The sequence below is a fragment of the Varroa jacobsoni genome, unplaced genomic scaffold, assembly GCF_002532875.2.
Source record: "Varroa jacobsoni isolate VJ856 unplaced genomic scaffold, vjacob_1.0 scaffold_789, whole genome shotgun sequence".
In the NCBI taxonomy this organism is placed as follows: Eukaryota; Metazoa; Arthropoda; class Arachnida; order Mesostigmata; family Varroidae; genus Varroa; species Varroa jacobsoni.
In genome coordinates, this window is record NW_019213691.1 from 53,922 (window position 1) to 73,880 (window position 19,959).

The 19,959-nt window shown below is 40.0% G+C and overlaps 2 protein-coding genes and 2 long non-coding RNA genes across 6 annotated transcripts in view; 2 read left to right on the forward strand and 2 right to left on the reverse strand.

The window, feature by feature from the left end:
- Window positions 1–2,130, reverse strand: part of Sarm (sterile alpha and armadillo motif) — a 28,526-nt gene extending 26,396 nt beyond the window's left edge. The window contains exon 1 of the mRNA XM_022839127.2: window positions 1,658–2,130. The gene's annotated coding sequence lies outside the window, so the exon portion shown is untranslated. The remainder of the gene's footprint in view (window positions 1–1,657) is intronic.
- On the forward strand, window positions 543–1,372 carry LOC147753037 (uncharacterized). Its single transcript, XR_015312446.1, has 2 exons — window positions 543–831; window positions 1,152–1,372. It is a non-coding gene; the product is annotated as an uncharacterized LOC147753037 (long non-coding RNA).
- A 4,233-nt stretch (window positions 2,131–6,363) lies between the features above and the next one.
- On the reverse strand, window positions 6,364–19,699 carry Pli (E3 ubiquitin-protein ligase pellino). Of its 3 annotated transcripts, none has more exons than XM_022839133.2 (7): window positions 18,908–19,699; window positions 16,058–16,155; window positions 15,455–15,817; window positions 14,980–15,116; window positions 11,744–11,965; window positions 10,715–11,563; window positions 6,364–10,339 (listed from the first exon to the last, which is right to left on the reverse strand). In XM_022839133.2, the coding sequence occupies exons 2-7, from the start codon at window positions 16,101–16,103 to the stop codon at window positions 9,869–9,871; spliced, it is 2,088 nt and encodes a 695-aa protein (XP_022694868.1). In that variant the 5' UTR covers window positions 16,104–16,155; window positions 18,908–19,699; the 3' UTR covers window positions 6,364–9,868. The 3 variants fall into 3 exon arrangements, with proteins under 3 accessions (XP_022694868.1, XP_022694866.1, XP_022694867.1); XM_022839131.2 differs by having other exon boundaries at window positions 16,058–16,158; XM_022839132.2 differs by lacking the exon at window positions 18,908–19,699 and having other exon boundaries at window positions 16,058–17,134.
- LOC111263757 (uncharacterized) lies at window positions 11,786–12,993 on the forward strand. Its single transcript, XR_002682422.1, has 2 exons — window positions 11,786–11,913; window positions 12,539–12,993. It is a non-coding gene; the product is annotated as an uncharacterized LOC111263757 (long non-coding RNA).
- Window positions 19,700–19,959: the final 260 nt, after the last annotated feature.

Here is a 19,959-nt window from a genome sequence, read left to right on the forward strand (position 1 = left end):
ACTCTCAGATTGCTCTAACCTACTGCAAGACCTCCAACTTCTCCTCTATTTCCCTTTTTTTCTGGCAGGAGATGTAGACACACAGGACGATGTACCTGCGAGTAGCAACAAACAGGCCAATACGAGCGTAAGCAGTTATTGATTTTGAATGATCGCTTTCGGACGAAATAGAAGTAAAAAGTGTATATGGAAAATTGTATTCGAATCGATAGAAGAATGATCGATTTCCATGTTCCATGCATATAACCTCGTCTGCTTTCATCGGGATAGTTGCTACAGCCAATAATTATTCATCTGAATACGAATTGAGCATTGCCAACTTAGGACGATGATGAGTACGTTGCAAGAATGGCTTTTCGATTAGCCGTTACTATGGAAACTACCACTCAAAACTGTTTTTGGCAGCTTGGGCTTGAAAAGATGCTCGCTAGCTGTACGAATTATGATGACTAGTCATATACGTAGCGCAAAGGCTTCTTTGTCAGTCAAACGGGGCGATTCAAGGTAGTGCGCGGTAGGTACCATCTAGGTATTAGTCACCGTCATTATTATTGAAATTACACAACCTTCCATCTCAATAAAAGCACCAGCTTGCACGCGAGATCGTTTTAGTTACGTTGCAAGTCTGGCTTCTGTCACTTCCGGTCATGTTGTTTCGAAAAATGAAAAATTCAGCTATTATCTAAAGTTTTCCAGCTTTTAGAACATCGTAGAATCAGCTGTATCGTGCGACTCACTGATCGGCGTGAGCACAAGGAACTTCATGTGAACGTCTCATCTTGCATTCGTTCTCCGCGAGAATGTTTCTCACACTCTCTCGGGCGTCGTTGGGTAGGTATCCTTCAGTGTATAGATGGTGCATCTCAAACGAACAATATAGGCACAACCACGTTATTATTCAGTAATACAGGAAGTAGCGAAAGAACGGAAAACTATACCGCAAACAGAATTTTATATCTCAACGTTGGTCAATTGTCAGAATTCTAAAGCGAACCTGGAACAATTCAAGTATACAAAATTGTGTTGACTCGATGATAATGAAATGCACTTTTAGGCACCGCTGCTTAAAAAATCGTTGTCGTCACCCCATCTTGGCAACGCGTCATTTGAGGTTTAACACAAAGACTACTATAGAAACTATATCATTTCAGATCATCCACGCGAAATTGATGACCTATGCTTCTAGGAACCACTTTTTTGACGACAAGTTCAGATATACAAGCAAGAAACAGGGGAGCAATTCTCACAGAAGATTTTCGTCCCACTCCTGAGGAGCATTTTTCAGTAGTTGTTTTTAAATTTTACGCCAAAATGTCGTTGCGAATGATTTTTACATAAAGAACGGTGTTTCCTCATATTATGCACGTTGGAATAGCTTCAATCTATTTCTTATATGTGTGGTTTAATGGGTCAGGTATACAGCGGCCATTACTGCCTTTGGCAATATTTTAGTCCAATCTTATCGAAAATAGAGCAGGTCTAGAATGCTTTGGAAGCTAGCCTTATCATTAGGAAATTAGAATTCGCAGCCACTGTTTGAATCTGAAACAGTACAGTATTGCACTATTTAATACCAACCTTTTATCACTTATATCACAAGCGCTAGTATAGTCCAATTGTAATTCTGTTCCTCGATATATACATATGTATCACGTACCGAACTGGCCCCCAGGGTGGCAGTTTGTGGTTGTCTTCGAATCTTAGAGATCTTGTGCTACAATCACCGTTGAAGTTCTTGCTTGAAGTTTTGCTGTTACGTCTAGCGTTTCTGTCTTCCTTTCTGATATCTCCTGGCTTCTTTTCCAGCACTAAAAGTGTCCAGAATTTTAAAATATTCCTTGTAAGTTGCAGAGTAAAAATCTTCAAACTCCTCGGTGGATGCAACGCACCATTTTTGGTAGACACTTTTGAGAAATTACACGTTCAGCGTCATGCTGACTCACTACGCACACTGCATGACACAAGAATCGCGGGTGCTCGCACCAGAGCTGTGACCAAACTGCACTCTTGGTCAAGCTGCCAGCGCAAGGCTCGTTCTCTCCTTAGTTAGGGTTACAGGTCCGATGCGACTCTATGGCTGGACCAGGGCAGGTCAGGCCTTCTATTTTCAAAACTGGGTTCAACTCTGTCATGGCTTGTATCGCAAAGTATGGGGAAAACTATTTAATACTCGTCCTCGTAGGCCTTGTAATGTTTCGATATTTTTCTATTATTTATAATCACAAAAACGGTGTACACTTCAAAGATAGCAACACGCAATTATTTACAAATACTTCGAATGCTGTCCTTCTAGGCACGTTAGAATAGAACTTAAGAAATAGCATTTTTCGAATTTATCGTCGATAAGGAATGCTTCAGTGCACTAATTTTACGAAATTATTGGAAAAATATTCTGTCATCTAATCGTGGTGCTCGAGCGACTGAATGTTTTCTATATTTACCGTTTACTTAGAAAGCACCATGAATGGGTTAGTGTTGCACTGAGACCCAAATTGAACAATTTTTGCCGAGCAGGGTTTATAGTTAAAACTACATTACACAAAGGACACTTCTGGTGTGCTTTATTATTTGGGGAGTTCAATGCTGGAAGAAGCAAGCGGCACTCCTATAAGATGCATCCGCTTGAATTTTTTCGATACAAAAAATAGTTACAAGCTTTACCACAATCGTAACTTCAATCATACACATGTTCACAATCCTAACAAATGTTTATGTAATGAGTCCATTTTGTCCAAAGGATAAACTGTAAAATACAGATAGGACTGGATCTGATTTACTGTATGGCTAGAACGGACTATTAAAAGTGTCGTGAAGTATCTCCCGGTTCTTCGAATTTCTCGCAATTAGGAACTGCCATATAACAAAGACTAACTTAATATCAGGTTCAGTTGGGCTATTAGTTCATTTGAAAGAGCAAGCCTTTTAGAGGTGGGTGTATGGGACAGCGTCAGCGATTTTAGCTCGCGTCACAGCGCGAGCCGCCGTAAAGCCCTATAGGTACCGATTATATGCAGTTTAGAAGTCTGTCACGAGTTAGAAAGCAGAGATGGCAGTTCTACGACGGAGAGTGGTTGATCACAGAGGTCCATTTCCTGGTGGACCTCCCAGAGCCCTGCTACGGCGCCTGCTATTGTATAGCGGTGGCGAGCGGTGTCTGATAATAGCGCCGATCTATGGAGAGTGCTAGGAACTAGAGTATAGCGGCGACCCAGGCTGCCTATGGGTGGGTCCTCCTTACGACAAACGACGGTCGTCGTTTGCTGTCAGCCCTGCTCGGTAACCAGCCTGACTCCCCGCTACATTAATACAATAAAACACCACAGATGGCAAGACAAGGCGGGCGCAGTAACAACAATAACGTGAGTTTTCACGTCTGTATGCACGCCTAAACGGCTCACCCGCTGAGTTACTGCGGTTGAACAGTCCGAGGTTTCTTGGTCTGTTTGGCAGTAATGGCAGTATGGGCTGCTGCACTCGCAACCGCTGCTACTGTAGTAGACGTAGTTGTAGCGACGGTAGCACTAGTAGAAGTAGTTGAGCGTACTAACAAAGAAATGATGCGCACTGGCCTGCCAGATAACGGTGACCGGACATATAAGTTAGTGAGCTAAGCTACGCGGCAAGATGAGCTAGTGGACTATGTAAGCTTTGGGCTAGCGTCGGCCATTTTCCAGCTTGGCTTCAGCTCCATGCCACAACCCCGAAGTCTTAGCTCGAGCAGCTGACTTTGAACTTTGGTGTAGAAAAGGACCAGAGCGGGCGGCGATGTGTTCTGTCCTTGTCATCGTCAGCGATTCTACCAAAAGCTTGCACGCATAGATTCAAATAGCGGGCTTGAGGCTATACCAACTACACAAGAACTGGAGCAAATAACCGTACAATATTTACGGTTACCGCTATGCATTGCGAATCGAAACCTACGCAGTCGCGTCCAACCATCGGAATTGTCACGAGCTACCCAAAATTTGATAACAATGACATCACTAATTAAATTTCTAGATATAACCGGCGTTGCACTTATTGTAAAACGTTACTCTCTTGATTACACCAAGAACTGGCCTTTACTTTTGAATGTACACATCTTTATTTCTATACGTGGTTGTGTCGTTACGTGGCAAGTATTATCTGTGCATCCTTTACAACTGAAGCTCAATAACGCACACAAAACATCATGTAAAGCAAAAATGTCGTGCTTCTAATATAAGCTCAAGTGTCATGGCACTGCTACGACAAGAACCACACAAAAGCCAGCCAACCGCTCAAGATGAATTGCAGGATATATTCAGGGATAGACAACATAGGGAATCGAACTTTTTAACCGTTTAGCGCTTGGAATCTGGGGCACTACCATTGAATAATTGTGTAGTCACTGGGGAGGAATCTGACGCATGCTCTGTTCATATTTTTGTTTCGTTCAGAGTCACTTTCAACCGGGTCTGGCCATACTCAAACCTCAGTCATGTCACTACTGTTCTGTACAGGCGCGCCGTGTATAATTTGATGTAGAGGAAGGAGAGCCACGGGTGTAGAGTTAATCTATTTATTTAACTGACCACAGTGAATGAGACTGACAGACACCGCAAGGTATCATCTGATTGTCCGAAACATATTTATATTTTTAGAAACCGTATGTAACAAATTTTTTGTGGCTATTTTGTCCACAGGAAGTATTCCAATAAATTACAATCAGCAAAAGGTAAAAACTTAAGCGTTTTCTAGTTTTTATATAAAAATAATGACTGGCAAAACATTAGTTCAATGATGATCTGATTACTATCTTTGTTGTGGAAGTCGCACGAGTCGTATACGATAGGTTTGAGAGAATGCATCAACTTAAGTGCGTAGTTTCAGGCATAGTTGGATCTTATATTACGCCAACTGAGCCAACGCTGAAGATAAAATCTTTTTTTGAATGACACTGTTAAAAGTTATCGTTGACTTATGAAGATGTGTTACCTATATCCAAAGCAGGTCATTCTAGATTGTTTTTGCTGGTACGCATCCTCTTGTCCTTAGCAGCCTTCATTGGTGGCCAATAAATGTTAATACACATAGAATTCTGGGTATAAATGGGGTCTCCTGAGAAAGTATATATAAAACACGATGTACATCAGCTGCCACGTTGTTAAATTTTGATTTAGTATCAGTAGTATAGAATGATACAGCCAGCCTTTAATCATTTTTTTTTGTTTACCTTCTTTAACTGATCTACAGATCTTACACTTCAAATGCCAAACACGAACGTGGTATCAACCATTACAAAAACTATATGATCTTGGGGACCAGTAGCCATGCTCGCCTTTAGTTGAATACTTTTATTAAGCCTTTTACTAAAATGGCTTTGACTAAATTTAACAATGGAGCTAAGAACATTGGAGGAAGGATAGAACTCAAAATCATTTGAATTGCACCAAAAGCGTGTGATTGTAAACGTTTTTCTATTTAACACCATACACATAACTGTAAGCTTAGCAGTAATTTCATAATGTAACCTTTGTTAAAATCACACCTTACAAAACTCATGTCATTTATCACGTCAGCATATAAAGTACATGCTGCTTAGGTCTGTGGTTGGAATAAACCTGTGTGTTAAACGTTTCACCCTACCTCCTTCACTACGGCGACAAAACATATGACTGCCGCTCCATCCCTTCTATCAATTAATGGTAATTATCCTAGTAGATTAAGTTTTGATACTTCATTTCCTTATTAAGAAGTGTTTGCTTCACCTCAAATATTTGTCGTCGACGCAGTGGCTTGGACTGACAAGCACCTTTATAAGCAGGGAGCCAGCACGCATCATTGCGTAGAGGCGGCCAGCGACCTAATGAAAGGCCTTACGGCACTGTCGGGCATAAAACTCGAAACACAGAGGCATTTAGGTAACAGTCAACGCTAACAAAGCTGCCGATAGCCATAGAAGTTAGATTTACTGAACCAAGAAACAGTTCCGTAGAGCAACCAGTTCTCGTTGTGAACTGTACAATTTACATTGTTTTGCACAGTAACTCTGCAATGTGCAGTTCCACACAAGTAGGTTCGATCAGGCGTGGGCTTCATCAATGCCATTGAATAAAATAAATAAAAATTAAAACTTACGAACTCGCCTGTTTCGAGGAACTTTACTAGTGGGTTTGTTGTTAAGGTCGCTATATTCGACGCCAACCAGGTTTATTACTTCGACCAGTAATGGCAGAATGTGGACACTTATAACTAGTGAATAGCCTAACATATTTATGGAGATTTTGTTGTGTCAACACCTGCTGTGAGCTTATGAAACATAGCTTGTTACTACATATTAGACATTCATGACTTGATTTCCTAAAAGACCAGAGTCGCCGTAACGGAAATGAAAACAGAGCGTTTCTCTAAAAAAAGCCACGTACATCTTTTTATTGAGTCAGTTCCTCACTGGAGCTACACTTCGTTTTTTTGCTTTCTTCTAGAAAATAACAACGTTTTTTATGGAATTACGTCTGCATTCAGTAATAATAATAAGAGCATAGTATCTGTCAGTGGCGATCACAGTTTAAAGAAGAAATTTGCGACCGTACTTATACGTGCGCATGTTTTTATATTGTAACTACACACTCCTCGTCCTCACTTTTGGTCCTTGTAGAAATCTTGTTATAGATGGTGCAGTTATTGACTATGTCTATACTGTCATAGAATCAATTATCAAATTATCGTCTCCGTCCACCACTTTCTGGTGCTTTCATCTCGATTTCAGTTGTTAAATCATTTATTATTACTATTGATATTATAATATCGATTGGGTACTCTAACTAACCTTGAATTTTTGCGTAAACAACAGATATGTTAGCCGTACGTTCTTGATCGGCCGTATTATTCGCGGTTAACAGTGAATGTTGCTTTGCTAATGGCGCACGGCATCACATAAATAACTCTGTAGCCTCAGTGCGTTTGCATAATTGTATCATATAATGCAAGCATAAATCAAACCATAACTCTATATACACCTTCTCCTTACCGTATATGGTGGTCAAGTTCTAATAGTGTTAGCTAACCACCAATAGTATATTTTCGACGTTCACTATTATACGATAGTAGAATTCATTGGCCGTTTAGAAAAATCGATACTTTCTTTAATCTATGATTTTCTTATGACAATGGCTGTGAATTCTCTAGAGAGAACATATCGGATATTTTAACAGATATTCAACATCGTTATTCATTCATACTGTTAGAAGTTAGATGATGAACGGAAACGCGAATATAAAGACTAAATGCCTATCATCGACAGCGACGCAATACGAAAGTTGTAAAAAATAGAACTATAGAAAGGTTAGTCCTCAATGATGTCCTCCACCCTTCGAGAAAGTCTTATTTGGGGTTGTTCTGGGTGATAGGGGGCCGTTGTCGAGAAAGCAACGCTTTATGAATATTACGGCTAAAAGGTAGTTCATAACAACTCTATGCATAACGCCGTTGAAATTATTTGAAACACCAATCGTCTGTTGGTTAAGTAAGCATGTCAAATAGAGGCCAGTCATGATATAATTTATTGTACGCGACAGAACTAGTACTACGGTCAAAGCAACGTCTTTTCAGCGGACGTGTCACGCGATGAATTTGCATCTTGGTCATTTTTCAGTGTTCCAAAGCTTTAACCTATTGGTGCAACCAGCCTTACTAAAATGAGAGGTTCCAGACAGTGGGGATCTCCGCATCGCCTGCAATTACAGCACGGCATTCAATTGATCTTAACTAAACAAAGCGTACACCGAATGAAGCTTTCCCATAATATTTTGTCTTGTCCAAGATAAAATCCGCGACAGGTAATTATGATAAATAGTGTAATTTTTTGCCGTTGTCAGTTGTAAACGCATATGTAGCCAAACTTAAATCTTTTGAATTCTATTTACTTGACTTGTAGTGGTTGGTAACATTATTATTTATCTACGTTTATTTACCTAATGTTATGAATTATAGGTTACTTTGTAAAAGCGGATATAAGGTTAAACAAAGTAACGATAATCTTGGGATTCGATTTGTTATTATAAATGCATTGAAATTATTCCGTGGATTGTCTCCTGAAACAGCGAAGACACAGGATCGTTGAATGATTTTAAGAGGTAACAAAAATATAGGGGCACATACTACCAAGTATTATCTCGGGTAGATTAGGTAGTCAGGACGCCAATATTCTGAAGTCGACAGAGTGCTCCGCTCATTCTTTAGAATGGCCCGAAAAAAAGGTTTCAGCGAAGTTCGTTCTTGCATTGAAGGGATTCAATATCCGTTTTTGTAAATTAACGTAATCGATCGAGGTTTTGAGATATTGAGATTATATAAAAAAAAAAAGGAACGGCAATGAATCGCATACGCATTTCAGGCCTTATCATGTAATGAGCATTTATATAAAGGGTGTTCAACGCGTAATGTAAGATACGTTTATTTATTGAACCTGAAAGCAACTAGATAGAGCGCTGCTGCACTATCATTATTATTACTATTGGATTTTTATTGCAATGCTATCATAAATACTTTTGGTTTAAGTTAACCACATCCATAATATATAGTTGAACATGCATAATTTGCTATAAACCGACGAAACTATAAAAGTAATAAAAAAGAATCTTTGTCAATCTGCCGCACTACATGAAAAAAAATCATTAGTGCGTGTATGACTATGGACAAGGGTTACAGGGCACTAACAAATTCTACTTTTTACTGCCGTCAAATCTGCTCTCAACCCAAACGAAAAGTGCGTGAATTTTCACCTCTTTATCGTCCAGATCGAAAGGCCACTGTTTCGCTGTCCCTGATAAAACATACCCTAATGAAACTTAAGCGATTTGCGGCATAAATTTAAGTAATGAAATATGTCAGGTGTTATATTATAACCTTAATACATATTATTTTATGTTGTTTTCAATTACGATACAGTTATAAGCATAAGGTGGCTCAGGTGACGATGCGGATGTGGCAAACAAAAAAATATGCAAGCAAGTAAGACCCAAGAAGTACTCTTCGTCTTCGGTTCGCGAATATTAAAGTCCAAGTGCCATCTTTTCTTAATTAATCTTTCTTCAACAAACAGTTTAGATAAGCTTAAAAATATCTGTAGCAGTTACTGATGAAGTAAACTGATAGCCTAGGTGATGCGGTTTCCTCATCATCATAGCCAGTTTCTCAGTGGTATGATTCACTACACCTTGAGCCGATTTCCCTCTTAATTGGACTGTATGACCTGATTATTATTTTGTTCTAAAATACTTAACTTCTGTTTCCAAGTATTTACATTACTTCAACATTATACGTAGCCATTATCAAAACAAGAACTTTCAAATCTAGAATAAAGACGAGACTCACAGATTTGTTCATGAATTCACAGAGAAAGAAAGGCTATGTGGAGAACAAAGATCCAATACGTGTCTTTCACGGGCTTTTCACGAACATTTTGATTTCACATTAATTATTAATATACAAAAATAACCCTAGCACAATACAACAACAAACATTCACATGTATCAACTTTGTCCAGTTGCAGTTTAGGTATGTTCACGTAGATTAGGTCAAGCGACGCCGGTTTTGACATATGAAGGTTTCTACATCGTGCTGCAATAGTGGTTTATTATATACAGTTGTTGCATTAGGCAAAGACATCAACACCAAGTGAGGGATAATTTTCTCGACAACTTTTCCCCACTTTTTTTGATATGGCAATAGACTACCGGTAAGCTGTGATCAGAACTTTTTCGTGCATAAGCACTACTGTAATGCCGTAACCACAATTATATTTAACTACTTACATTACCGAATTAAGTTTTATTCTTTAGTAATATTAAGAACTAGTTTCAGTACTATTGCTATGTTTCGTATAGTCACTATTCCGTTCTCGTTGTTAGTCAATGTTATCCTGAAAGATAAGTCGAACATAACCTGGCTGATCGCATAGTCGAGCAGCGCAAAATGGGCAGACGGCGTTAAGTCCGTGTGCGCCATGTGGCGTGGGCACAGCTGCCCAATATTTTACTGTGCGCTCCGAAGCCATGTGTCCACAAGGGCGAAACGCCCAGGCAGGTGGACCTCGGTCGACGCAAAAGGCTGGTTCAATTCCCATTGCTAACCGCGCTACAGGGCCACACGTTAGACACATGGGGCACTTCCTCCAGTCGCTTCCGTTACCCCCGTTGCCATTAGAACCTCCGTTGGCAGCTCTGCCCCAAGCGTGTAATCCTTGGACATGGCCACAACGCAAATAGACATATGGTTGGCGTTCCTGATCACGGTTGGACAACGTGGCTCTAGAGGGCACCACAAGCGTATTAAGACCCACCGGACATTGTGGACGCCCCGCATTTAGCCGAGCGACCTAACCATACGCAATGCACAGATGTGAAACACAATTGTCAGTATATTTTAATGCAAACAACAAAAAACCCGATTCCAGAATCTGATGGTTGTAAGATTAGCGAGTTCACATGGTAAATGCAAAAAATCTACCACGGGAAAAATATACGAAGAACCAAGTAATAATAATGAATATGGCTGATAATTTCAATAAACCAACTATTTTTATATAATATGATAATATAAAATTAACGATATGAACATGTAAAATGATGCTAGAAAAGATAACGGCTAAACGATAGCTCTGTTATAAGATTCTTTAATGTGTAAGTAATATAACTAATCGTCTTCAAGGGATCTTAATCCGTTCGATTTTAATCGTTTCAGCGTAGCTTACCTGCTCCAAAAGTTCGGCTCGTGTGGGTGAGTTGCGCAGGCCTCGTGCCGAACGGAAGAGCAACGTCGCCCCACAAAGATCGATGAGGGCACCATCGTAAAGCACATTTTTTTCACCTGCAATACGTGGCCCAGCCCGACGGGCAGCTCGACTCTCCCGTAAACCGTACACTCCGCCCGCAACGCTCACTTCACGCCAGATACCTGCTGCGCCAGCTACACTAGAGCTACCATCAACTGCAGCAGGTAGCTCACCAAATTCACCCATCGGTTGCATAAGCAACACGCCATTCGTGGTTAGTCCATCAATTGCACCACCAGATCCTTGCCAAGCACTAGCGTTCTCACCAAGAAATATATTTGACGAAGAATCGAAACCAGCGGCGAACACACGAACCACCCATTCGTCGACATTCTCGTCATCTTCCCCAGAGGAATATTCCCTGCTCGAACACTTTTCATTATCTGAATGTAGACGGCGCTCATTCTGCTCAAAATTATCTTCCTGAAGAATTCCTTGCGAGCTCTGCTTATCAACAACATTCTTCTGAACTTTTCGGTTTCGCTGAACACACTTCCTAGCTTGTCTTTCAACAAGCAGTCGACACGCGTACCGAGAAATACCCGAACGAAAGTCACCATTCCTCTGCGGCTGCTGCTGTTGAGTCTGATGACGACGATTTATGTGCTGTTCTAATTGTTGTTGTTGAGCCGTTTGCTGAGCATCGTCTATGATCGTTCGTTGTGGGGGCGGCGTATCCATAACAACAAAATCTATCTGGCTTTCCTTGCTTCGGCCGATCTGGAACATGTCTGTTGTCGGGTCGCGTTCGTACAACACAACGACCGCCTACAGTGAGAAGCGAACGTTTCAGATAGCATTTATTTAACGGTTTCATCAATTTCATTTAGTTTATGGTGAATATAGCTTTTATCGTTTATCTCAAACATAAGTACAAACAGCGTTGGTCTAGAAATCGCTACACGCATTATTTCTGGACCATGAAGGCGATGAATTTGAGATGCGAACCTGGTGTCTTGACAAAGTATAGGCGATGGAATGTTGTAATGCGTCAAGGACCGCCGCCGAAGCGGCCGGATCTGCGGCAGACACGTGGCGTGCGGCCCGCACTCCGTTAGATTCAGACCGGCGGCTCAAAACATATTTACTGCGCCGGCGACCTTTTTCAGCTCCATCAGGTAAGCTTCCATTGTACCCCAGCAATACCAACTCGCCATATTTTACGCTTACCTAAAACGAGTATATGAATCTTTTTCCATTTCAAATATGTTCTGTAGACATTTGCCATATGTCCGAGTGCAAACTAGCAATTATTGGATTTCTTTTCACAAAAGAGCACATATTGAACAAGAAATATCGGTAAGATAAGCTTGAAGCGAAAGGCCGAGTTCAATACCCCAGCTGAAATACAGTGTTTACCTGCTGGCAATTGAACTGACGTGAGATGCACCCGCCTAACTATCACGAACTCATGCAAATGCGTATTGGCTTTCATAGAATCATAGGGTTTCCATTCTGTCGAAATACATAATCGCCTCTTCTCTATAGTGAAATGCTGATCCTTTCTATATAATAAATATACTTTTCTTCATCTACAGTATGAAATGGAAATTCGAAAACAACATAGTTTTCGTGTCATTGAACGCAGATTTTAAGAAAATGTTTGCTAAGCGGCTCGACTGTATCAGTGACATCGGTTTTCATTAATTGTATGATACATTTTCTAAAGCCTTTGTAAATTGTTTAAAATTCCCGAATACGGTATTACAAATAAGAAACTGAATCTATAATATGTATTTTCAGCGTTCTTCGCTTTTAGGTGCGGAGATAAGCAACAAAAAAATCTAGGCTACATTTTCGGACAACCAGGCAACACTACTGATACATCCGACAAAATTCTACACCGCACACGGCACAGAAGCTTAGCAAGTACAACGTATCTGTATAAACTGGATTGAAAACAATGCAGTGCTATATGAGATCGCAAGTGTGAAGTGTGCTATCTGCAGCAGTTCGGTTCATCTGCACTACAGCATATTAAAGTCTGCGGATCTAAGAGGGGATTCGTAAGTGAATTACGTGAAATTGCAGTTCTTTAAAAAGCTGAAAGAATGAGATGCATGAAGAAGTGACTGAGAAAACAGCTGATCGCAGTACCATTGTTAAAACAATCCTTAGCTTAGGAAAACAAGGAAAAATATTCGGCAAGAAAGCGACGGAATGAAGATGTCACAAAAATAAACGATCGATCAGTATAACAGGTGGAAGCCCTAAATAACGTCAACGGCCGTTTGGAAAGAAGCTGCTGCAGTGCTAGTAATATTTTCCGGATTTCTGACGTTAGGTACTGAAGTCGTTGGGCACTACTCCATGTAGCTGGTTCCTAGCACAGAACGCGTCTAACACACAAAGAATGTGTCTACGTCCGGATTTAAACCTAGGGGACTACGTGTCCCTCGGTGTATCAGATAAACTTGTTATCCACTGCGCTACTACGAGACAAAGTATTAGTAAACGACTTTCCGTCAGCAGTGTAAGGTTCGGAAAATTAAGCGATTGAAGTAACTTAAAAGTGCACAGAAAAAAAACATGTCCTTTCACGGTGGAAGGATGTTCGATTTAAAAAAGAATTTCTTCGTACAGATATCAGGGAACCGCTTATCTGAGGTGGTCGCTTGCAATATTACCTTTCCCGATAGACTGATACAGTTGATATTGATCTACCTCTTGTCGACAAGGCCAACCCAGGAACCTGTGAATAATGAAAAGGTTAACCTAGAAGATGCGCGGATTGATGGATCCGCAGCTCACAAACTTAATATTAGATGACCCCAAATGGAGTGGGAATATTCAGAGGTTTTGAACAACTGAAGAAATGCCTCAAGAAACCTCAGGCTTTAAAGTAAAGGTTCTGCCAGATTTTCTAAGGTTAGACTATTAGTTTTTAAGACTGGATCCCAAGTGGTTCTGCTGAATACCTATCTAACCCATGCCCTAGATTACCGAAGGGAAAACTTTACCACAATTAAATAAAGCCTAGACAAGCTAACACTAATTTTTCAATAATTGCGCGAATTTAAATCAAATGTATAGTTTGCAAACAGCATATCTGCAGGGTCCAATGAAGAGATCCATGCCAGTGAGGATAACCTATATGCTTCCTATCTCTGGGCAAATTACAATATTACATTGAGCTCAAAAACAGCCTGCTACTAAGGATTATAAAAGAGTCTACGACTATGTTTCGCAGGAATCGAAGTAAAAAAAAACTTTTTAAACGTATTCTGTCGAACAGTTTACAAAGAGAAAGTCGAAACTCTGAAGAAGTTTTTTGAAGAGATCTATTTGACAATCGACGAAATTCAACAAAAAACCAAAGGAGCCTATCTGCCTTCTCAGAAGGACCTTTTCTAATTGTTGTACATGATGTAAATTTCTATCCACTAAACACTTGGCACCTTCCAAAGAAACTACAATCGAAAACAGGTGAAACGCCAAACGTAATGAAGAATCTTGGACTGTCAATATGCACACTACTCTCGTAGATTTTTCAAAGATCGCTCGACGAAGAAAAATAGATAAGGTGGTAAAGACGTGTTCCAGAATTTTTTCGGGCAACTACTATTGTATGCCTTATTCAAAAAAAGGATTTAAAAATAGAAAAATAGTTAGAAAAATAGATAAAAAATAGGGCTGTATTTTCAATTTTTTATAATACTTGAAGGCTACGGATACTAATAGGCGAAAGCGTTACTAGAGTGCGCATTTTGACCTCTCGTTCCCATATTTGCCTGGTACATTTAAAAATACAGGATGGATTAGATTCATATCCGGGCGTAGACTGCGTTATGTGCTGGGAACCAGTCGTCTGAAGTAATGCCTAACAATTTAGCTACCGCACGTGAAACACCAATGAAAAATAATACAGACATATTTGGATCTTGCCATTCATTGATTACTATCATGAATTGCATGATGATGGATAAAGTGAATCAACACTTCGTTAGTACATAAACTAATCAGTTGGTTGTAGTAAATTCAAGGCTGTCAACACATTAACTTTAACTTAGACAAATTATCGTCTAGCTCATGGTCCATTATTGCCAAACGGGAAACATAAATGACTGTAAACAACGACGAAGCTACAACAACTACTTTCGACTTGCTAAATAGCCAAGGGAGACTCCCCTTAAAAAAACTTAAATTTGAGGGTATGCATATATCCTGGTTATTCACTACTGCACCTGTTCTTGTTGGTACTCCCTATGCAGTTGTCCACTGGATTCGTTCATGGCGCCACACGGTTCGCTTCCAGGCTGTGTATCGCTTCGGAGAGGCTCCCCTATAACGCCACGTGGGCTACTTCGTGGTTCGGCAGGACCTATCAATATTTTCATAAGATCAAATTAATTTAAATATACATAGAGGAAAATACAGACCTGAGTAAACATTAAGATTTTCTCAAAGCTTGAAACCATTGAGTAAGCATGAGTTGCAGATAACTTAAACACTTTTAAATTTTGAAACGCACGTGTTCTATTGTTCAGACTCAATACATTTCCCATAAAATCTCGAGTAAATACTTTCAACTTGACGCCTATGGACATTTAGGATAGCACTATGTCACAACAATTTTTTTGATCTGACCTTTTACTGAGCATATATTTTAGATACACACATATTACAGGCACAAGGAAGGCAAAAAAAGCAAGAAATTACCAGCTCCGGTCGTCGTTTGCGGAAAATTATGCTGCTGTGGTTGTTGTTGTTGATTTGCGACTGCCCTTTGTTGCTTTTGCGATAATGAGGGACATGGTTGTCGATGATGGCGGCCCTGAGGGCTGGCGGTGCCGTGTTGATGATCTTGGCTTTGGCCTTGTGCGTTAATCACTTCAGATAGGTGCAGATTGGCAAGAAGGTCATCATTAGAACAAACACCGCCATGCATATGTGACGACTGTTGTTGAGGCTGGTGAACGCCTCCCGGCGTTGAGCTGGTCGATCGTCGTTGCATCTCACGTGGACAGCCGAACAACCGGATCTCCGCCGAGCTGAGAAAGCATTCACCTGCGCTATGGCGATCTACGAAAAGTGTGCAGCTATAAATTTTGCTCCTTAAGTATCTCCAGCGTTACGCAGAAATTTACCATAGCAGTCAAGGCCGACGCGATTCGCAGTGTTATTCCAATTGTTGCCGCGATTGGAACATTTGACGAAAACGTCGCTTTTCTTACTGCTGCACGATAGACAGGCTAATGTCAAAAAACCAACTATGGCGGCGTGCTCCTTATTTTCATCATGTGCCTGCACAATTTTACTTACCGCAGGTACAGGATAAATTACGCCCCCTTCGACGCCCAACTTGCATCTGCGCCTTATTAGGGAGACGATTTGTTTTTGCACCTGCATCACGGCATCTTCTGCTGCAAACAAGAATTATTCGTTACAAATGCTATTTAAGTTAACGTGCTCAATTTAAGTACCTCTTGGGATAAACCGAATTCAATTAGATACATAAGCTACCTAAACAATCCCTAAGCATCGCAAACACCTTAGTGCTTTGGGCAATAGCTTAGATAACTAATATACGTAAGGTACTAAAATACCAAAGGTCAAATACTACCAAAAATCAAAGGTTTTTCGTTCTTTGGTAGTATGCCGTATCAACTCGGTGCCATTTTCGAAAGCATCTGAGTACCATTTGAATGAAATGCAGAGCTCACTACTTGGTGTCATATGCGTTCTTTCTCGTATACTACTACATCGGCTCTCATTACGAATATATGTACATATAATTCCTATGATAATTAACCTGATATTAGAAGTGGTAAACAGCCGGTTTCACAATTTCTCTTCAACGCCGTTAATGATAGTTTAAAATGTACAATATATATGTGCGTAAGCTACGGTTGAATAGCCATAATATTCTACTTTTGTGACATTATACACGTAAAAATTCACAGTTACTAATCTTCACTGTATCTTAACTACGAACTAAAAAAATAGCCTCAATGCGATGCTTATAATATATGCAGCTTGTTCAGATACGGGCACACGAGCTGTTGACATGGATGATGTGGCATTTTGAACTGCTGATAAGTAACTCTTGCCGTAGCCCTCGAAACAAATTTGTGTCGTAGCGCAATAGGTAAAGTCCTGGCCTAATAAGCTTAAAGGCACGTGATGATCAAGATTCGGGTTTGGGCGTAGTTACACTTCATTTCGTGCTCGAAGCCAATCGTCTAAAGCAATGTTTAACAGCTCAAGTACAGCACGTAAAACACGAGAAGCACTTTGGTTACCGAAACACAGCAGTTCCATCAATATGGAGTAGAAACACAATCACTGGTTAGCAATCGCCACTGGTCGAACGTCAAACATCATTACACGAGAGGTATTTAACCCACCTATGGTTATTATTAATTAAATGAAATTAAAAAAATATTAATTAAAATAGATTAAAGTCGAAAAAGTTCATGCAAGTTGGATCGGATGGTATTTTGAATTGTTTTAACTCCCAGCTTTTTAACTCCAAAGCTGCTGCATTTTTTGCATCGTGACGCCAAATAGGGTACATGTAGAATTACAGATTACTTTAAACTTATGTTCAACACTCTCATACCATACGAAAAGGACAATATAAAAAGCAATACAATGCCGAAATAGGGTAGACTTCAAAATGTTCATCTTCTCTCCACAGCTGAACAGTCTCTTTTTCTCATAAAGAAATTTATTTTTGTTTTCATTTGCTTCCAATTCCTTATAATCACCAAATAATATGAGAACAACAAATGTGATGAATTTAGTATGCCCTGAGAGTGTTAACGGGGGAGTGTTCGGCTATTCACGCTGACCAAACATAACAATATGATCAGCTAGTTTATTTAACTAAAATAGTTAAAAACAGTCATTGAATTTCCGCTGGAATTCTGGACTGCATGTTTGTGAGTCATGATTATCTCCTGCCAATGCTGCCATTACGGCAATAATAACTACACTAATAATTGCAATTGTATCTTTAGAATCAGTAAAGGTTTGTTAAGAAGTCATCAGATAGCGATCAGACAGAAGATACTAATATGTGACCATAACCTATATTTGATGCCTACTCAATTGGTAAATGTCCTCTATAATATTGAATAGCTTTCTATCGCATGTTTGATAGCTAGCAAATATTCGAACAGTGCCGTGTTTGGCAGGCATTTTTTGTCAAGGTTTTAAGCCGCTCAATGAGCTTTTTCACGGCATTTTTTGGTCTGGTATGCTTAGTGCCATTTGATAGACGGGCTGGAAAACAACGTTCACAAAAAGTCTCGAGAATGAAAAAAAGAAAAACGTTTGTAGTTAAACAGCTGCGGGCATTTACCGTACATAATAGTTTGTAGATGACAAAAATCCTGCCCTATGCAAAGACCACAGTTCTTAAAAGAAATCCACTATCATATTACGAAAAGGTTCAGCACACAATACAAGGCTATGACAACATATGCTGCATGTATGACATGCAAGCTCTCAGTTGCTCTTCTGTCAACAGCCGCAGGAAACCATAAAGTTCGTCACAATAGAAATCTGTATTGCATAGTACATCGATGATTTTCAAACTACATATTGAAAGTACTAAAAAGATAGCAATAGATAAACACTAGCTTAGATGATCCATGTAAAAACACATACCGTTAGACTGTATAGACAAAATATCAATTCATTAAATAGGTCTCTTAGAACCTTTCGCTAACCAGTTTATACTAAAATACAATTGTATAATAAAAGTTAAAAAACATTTAGGAACAAACACTCTTCGAAATAGGATTTTCAGAAATACAGTCCACGGGACTGAGAAGAAGGAAACAATTAACATCTATAATGGTATGCTAGTACTAGAATAGGAAATTTCCCTTATAGCTGGCAATCGAACCAATCCAGTAATTTCCAGCTACACATTCTAATGACATGTCGTTCCGTCGTTTTGCATGACGGTCTTCTTGTCAAGCAAGTGTTTCTATAACAATCGCGAAACACAAAAGCGCATACAGACACACACACAACAACCACACACTCACGCACAGAGACACACAGACGGAGGCATTTCAGGGTACATCTTCATCAGTAAACGAACTGCTTTAAAACACGCAGAACTATCCGTTTCATTTGCTGCCTAAGTCTTTCATTTACCGTGTCGCTCTATTGGTCCGTTGGACAGATAACGGAATCCAGTTTTCGTTGTATGTTCCGGCTGGCAAGGGTTGTAGTTCCTTGCTTTCCTCTATTACATGAACCCTATGACTGCGGGGTTTATTGTGTAGCAGAAGATAAAGTGAAGGGGTATCTGTTGGACTGCGTTTGCAGACGTTGCACTATGAGGACTTAAAGGGGCTATTGGGGTTTGGTGCAAGGACTCTACACATGATGGGTGAGACCAATCCGAACAAACCGAATTCAACTTTCTACCCGTCGAAATCAGCTTGCTTTTGTGTTTGTCTATGGTATCCGACTACCTGTGAAGATTATAGGGGGTTGAAGAATACCAGAAGAACACAACGTTAGATTAATTTCGAGACGACTCTTCATACAGATGCCCTAGTTTTGTCAAAGCAGTAGTCAAAATGACTGACCATAAAAGCTACGACCATCTTTGTTTCATGTAACCAACATATAGTAAATTGAAACATTCGCGAAGCGCAGTCGAATACTAGATAAGTAACAGTTTGCTTTTTGTGTGTCGATCCGAGATCCGTGGGCAGCAGTATTTTAGTAGTCAGGCACAGGATATTCAAGCGCAGCCGATAGTCGTTGTTTAACGAAGCTATCAATTGAACAACCCGACCCCGCCAGCTCAGGGGCAGTGGCGAAGGGGGTGGCACAAAAGTAGGTTTACAGTTAAGATGAAAGTCTGCTTCTAGGTGGAAATAAAGTTGGTATACAGTTTACATTTTTACTTACAATAGAAATCTACTCTTTCTCGATAATAAACCTCCTTTTGTCTCAGTTACCAGCAGTTACTATTGCAGTCCCACGTAAATCGCCGCAGTTATCTGTGTAGCCTTGCTTAACTTTCGTAGTCAAACAATCAGCACCTTGGCCTTCATTTATTTAACAATGGTTTAAAAACTCCTTAGTTTAGTTATTTGTTGCAGAAGTGCGAAGTTAATTCGCCTAGTCCACTTTAATTTCGTATTCGTAGAGGATTGTGTTACCCGGGAAGGAATGGACAAATTTGACAAACT

What these genes read in the sequence shown, in the direction of transcription:
- Pli (XM_022839133.2), bottom strand. Translation starts at nt 16,103, where the DNA reads ATGCAAGTTGGGCGTCGAAGGGGGCGTAATTTATCCTGTACCTGCG. An exon ending in GCAAACGACGACCGGAGCTG is followed by an intron (nt 15,117 to 15,454) that starts GTAATTTCTTGC and finishes AAATATTGATAG; the next exon opens with GTCCTGCCGAACCACGAAGT. An exon ending in GGGAGTACCAACAAGAACAG is followed by an intron (nt 11,966 to 14,979) that starts GTGCAGTAGTGA and finishes TACTCGTTTTAG; the next exon opens with GTAAGCGTAAAATATGGCGA.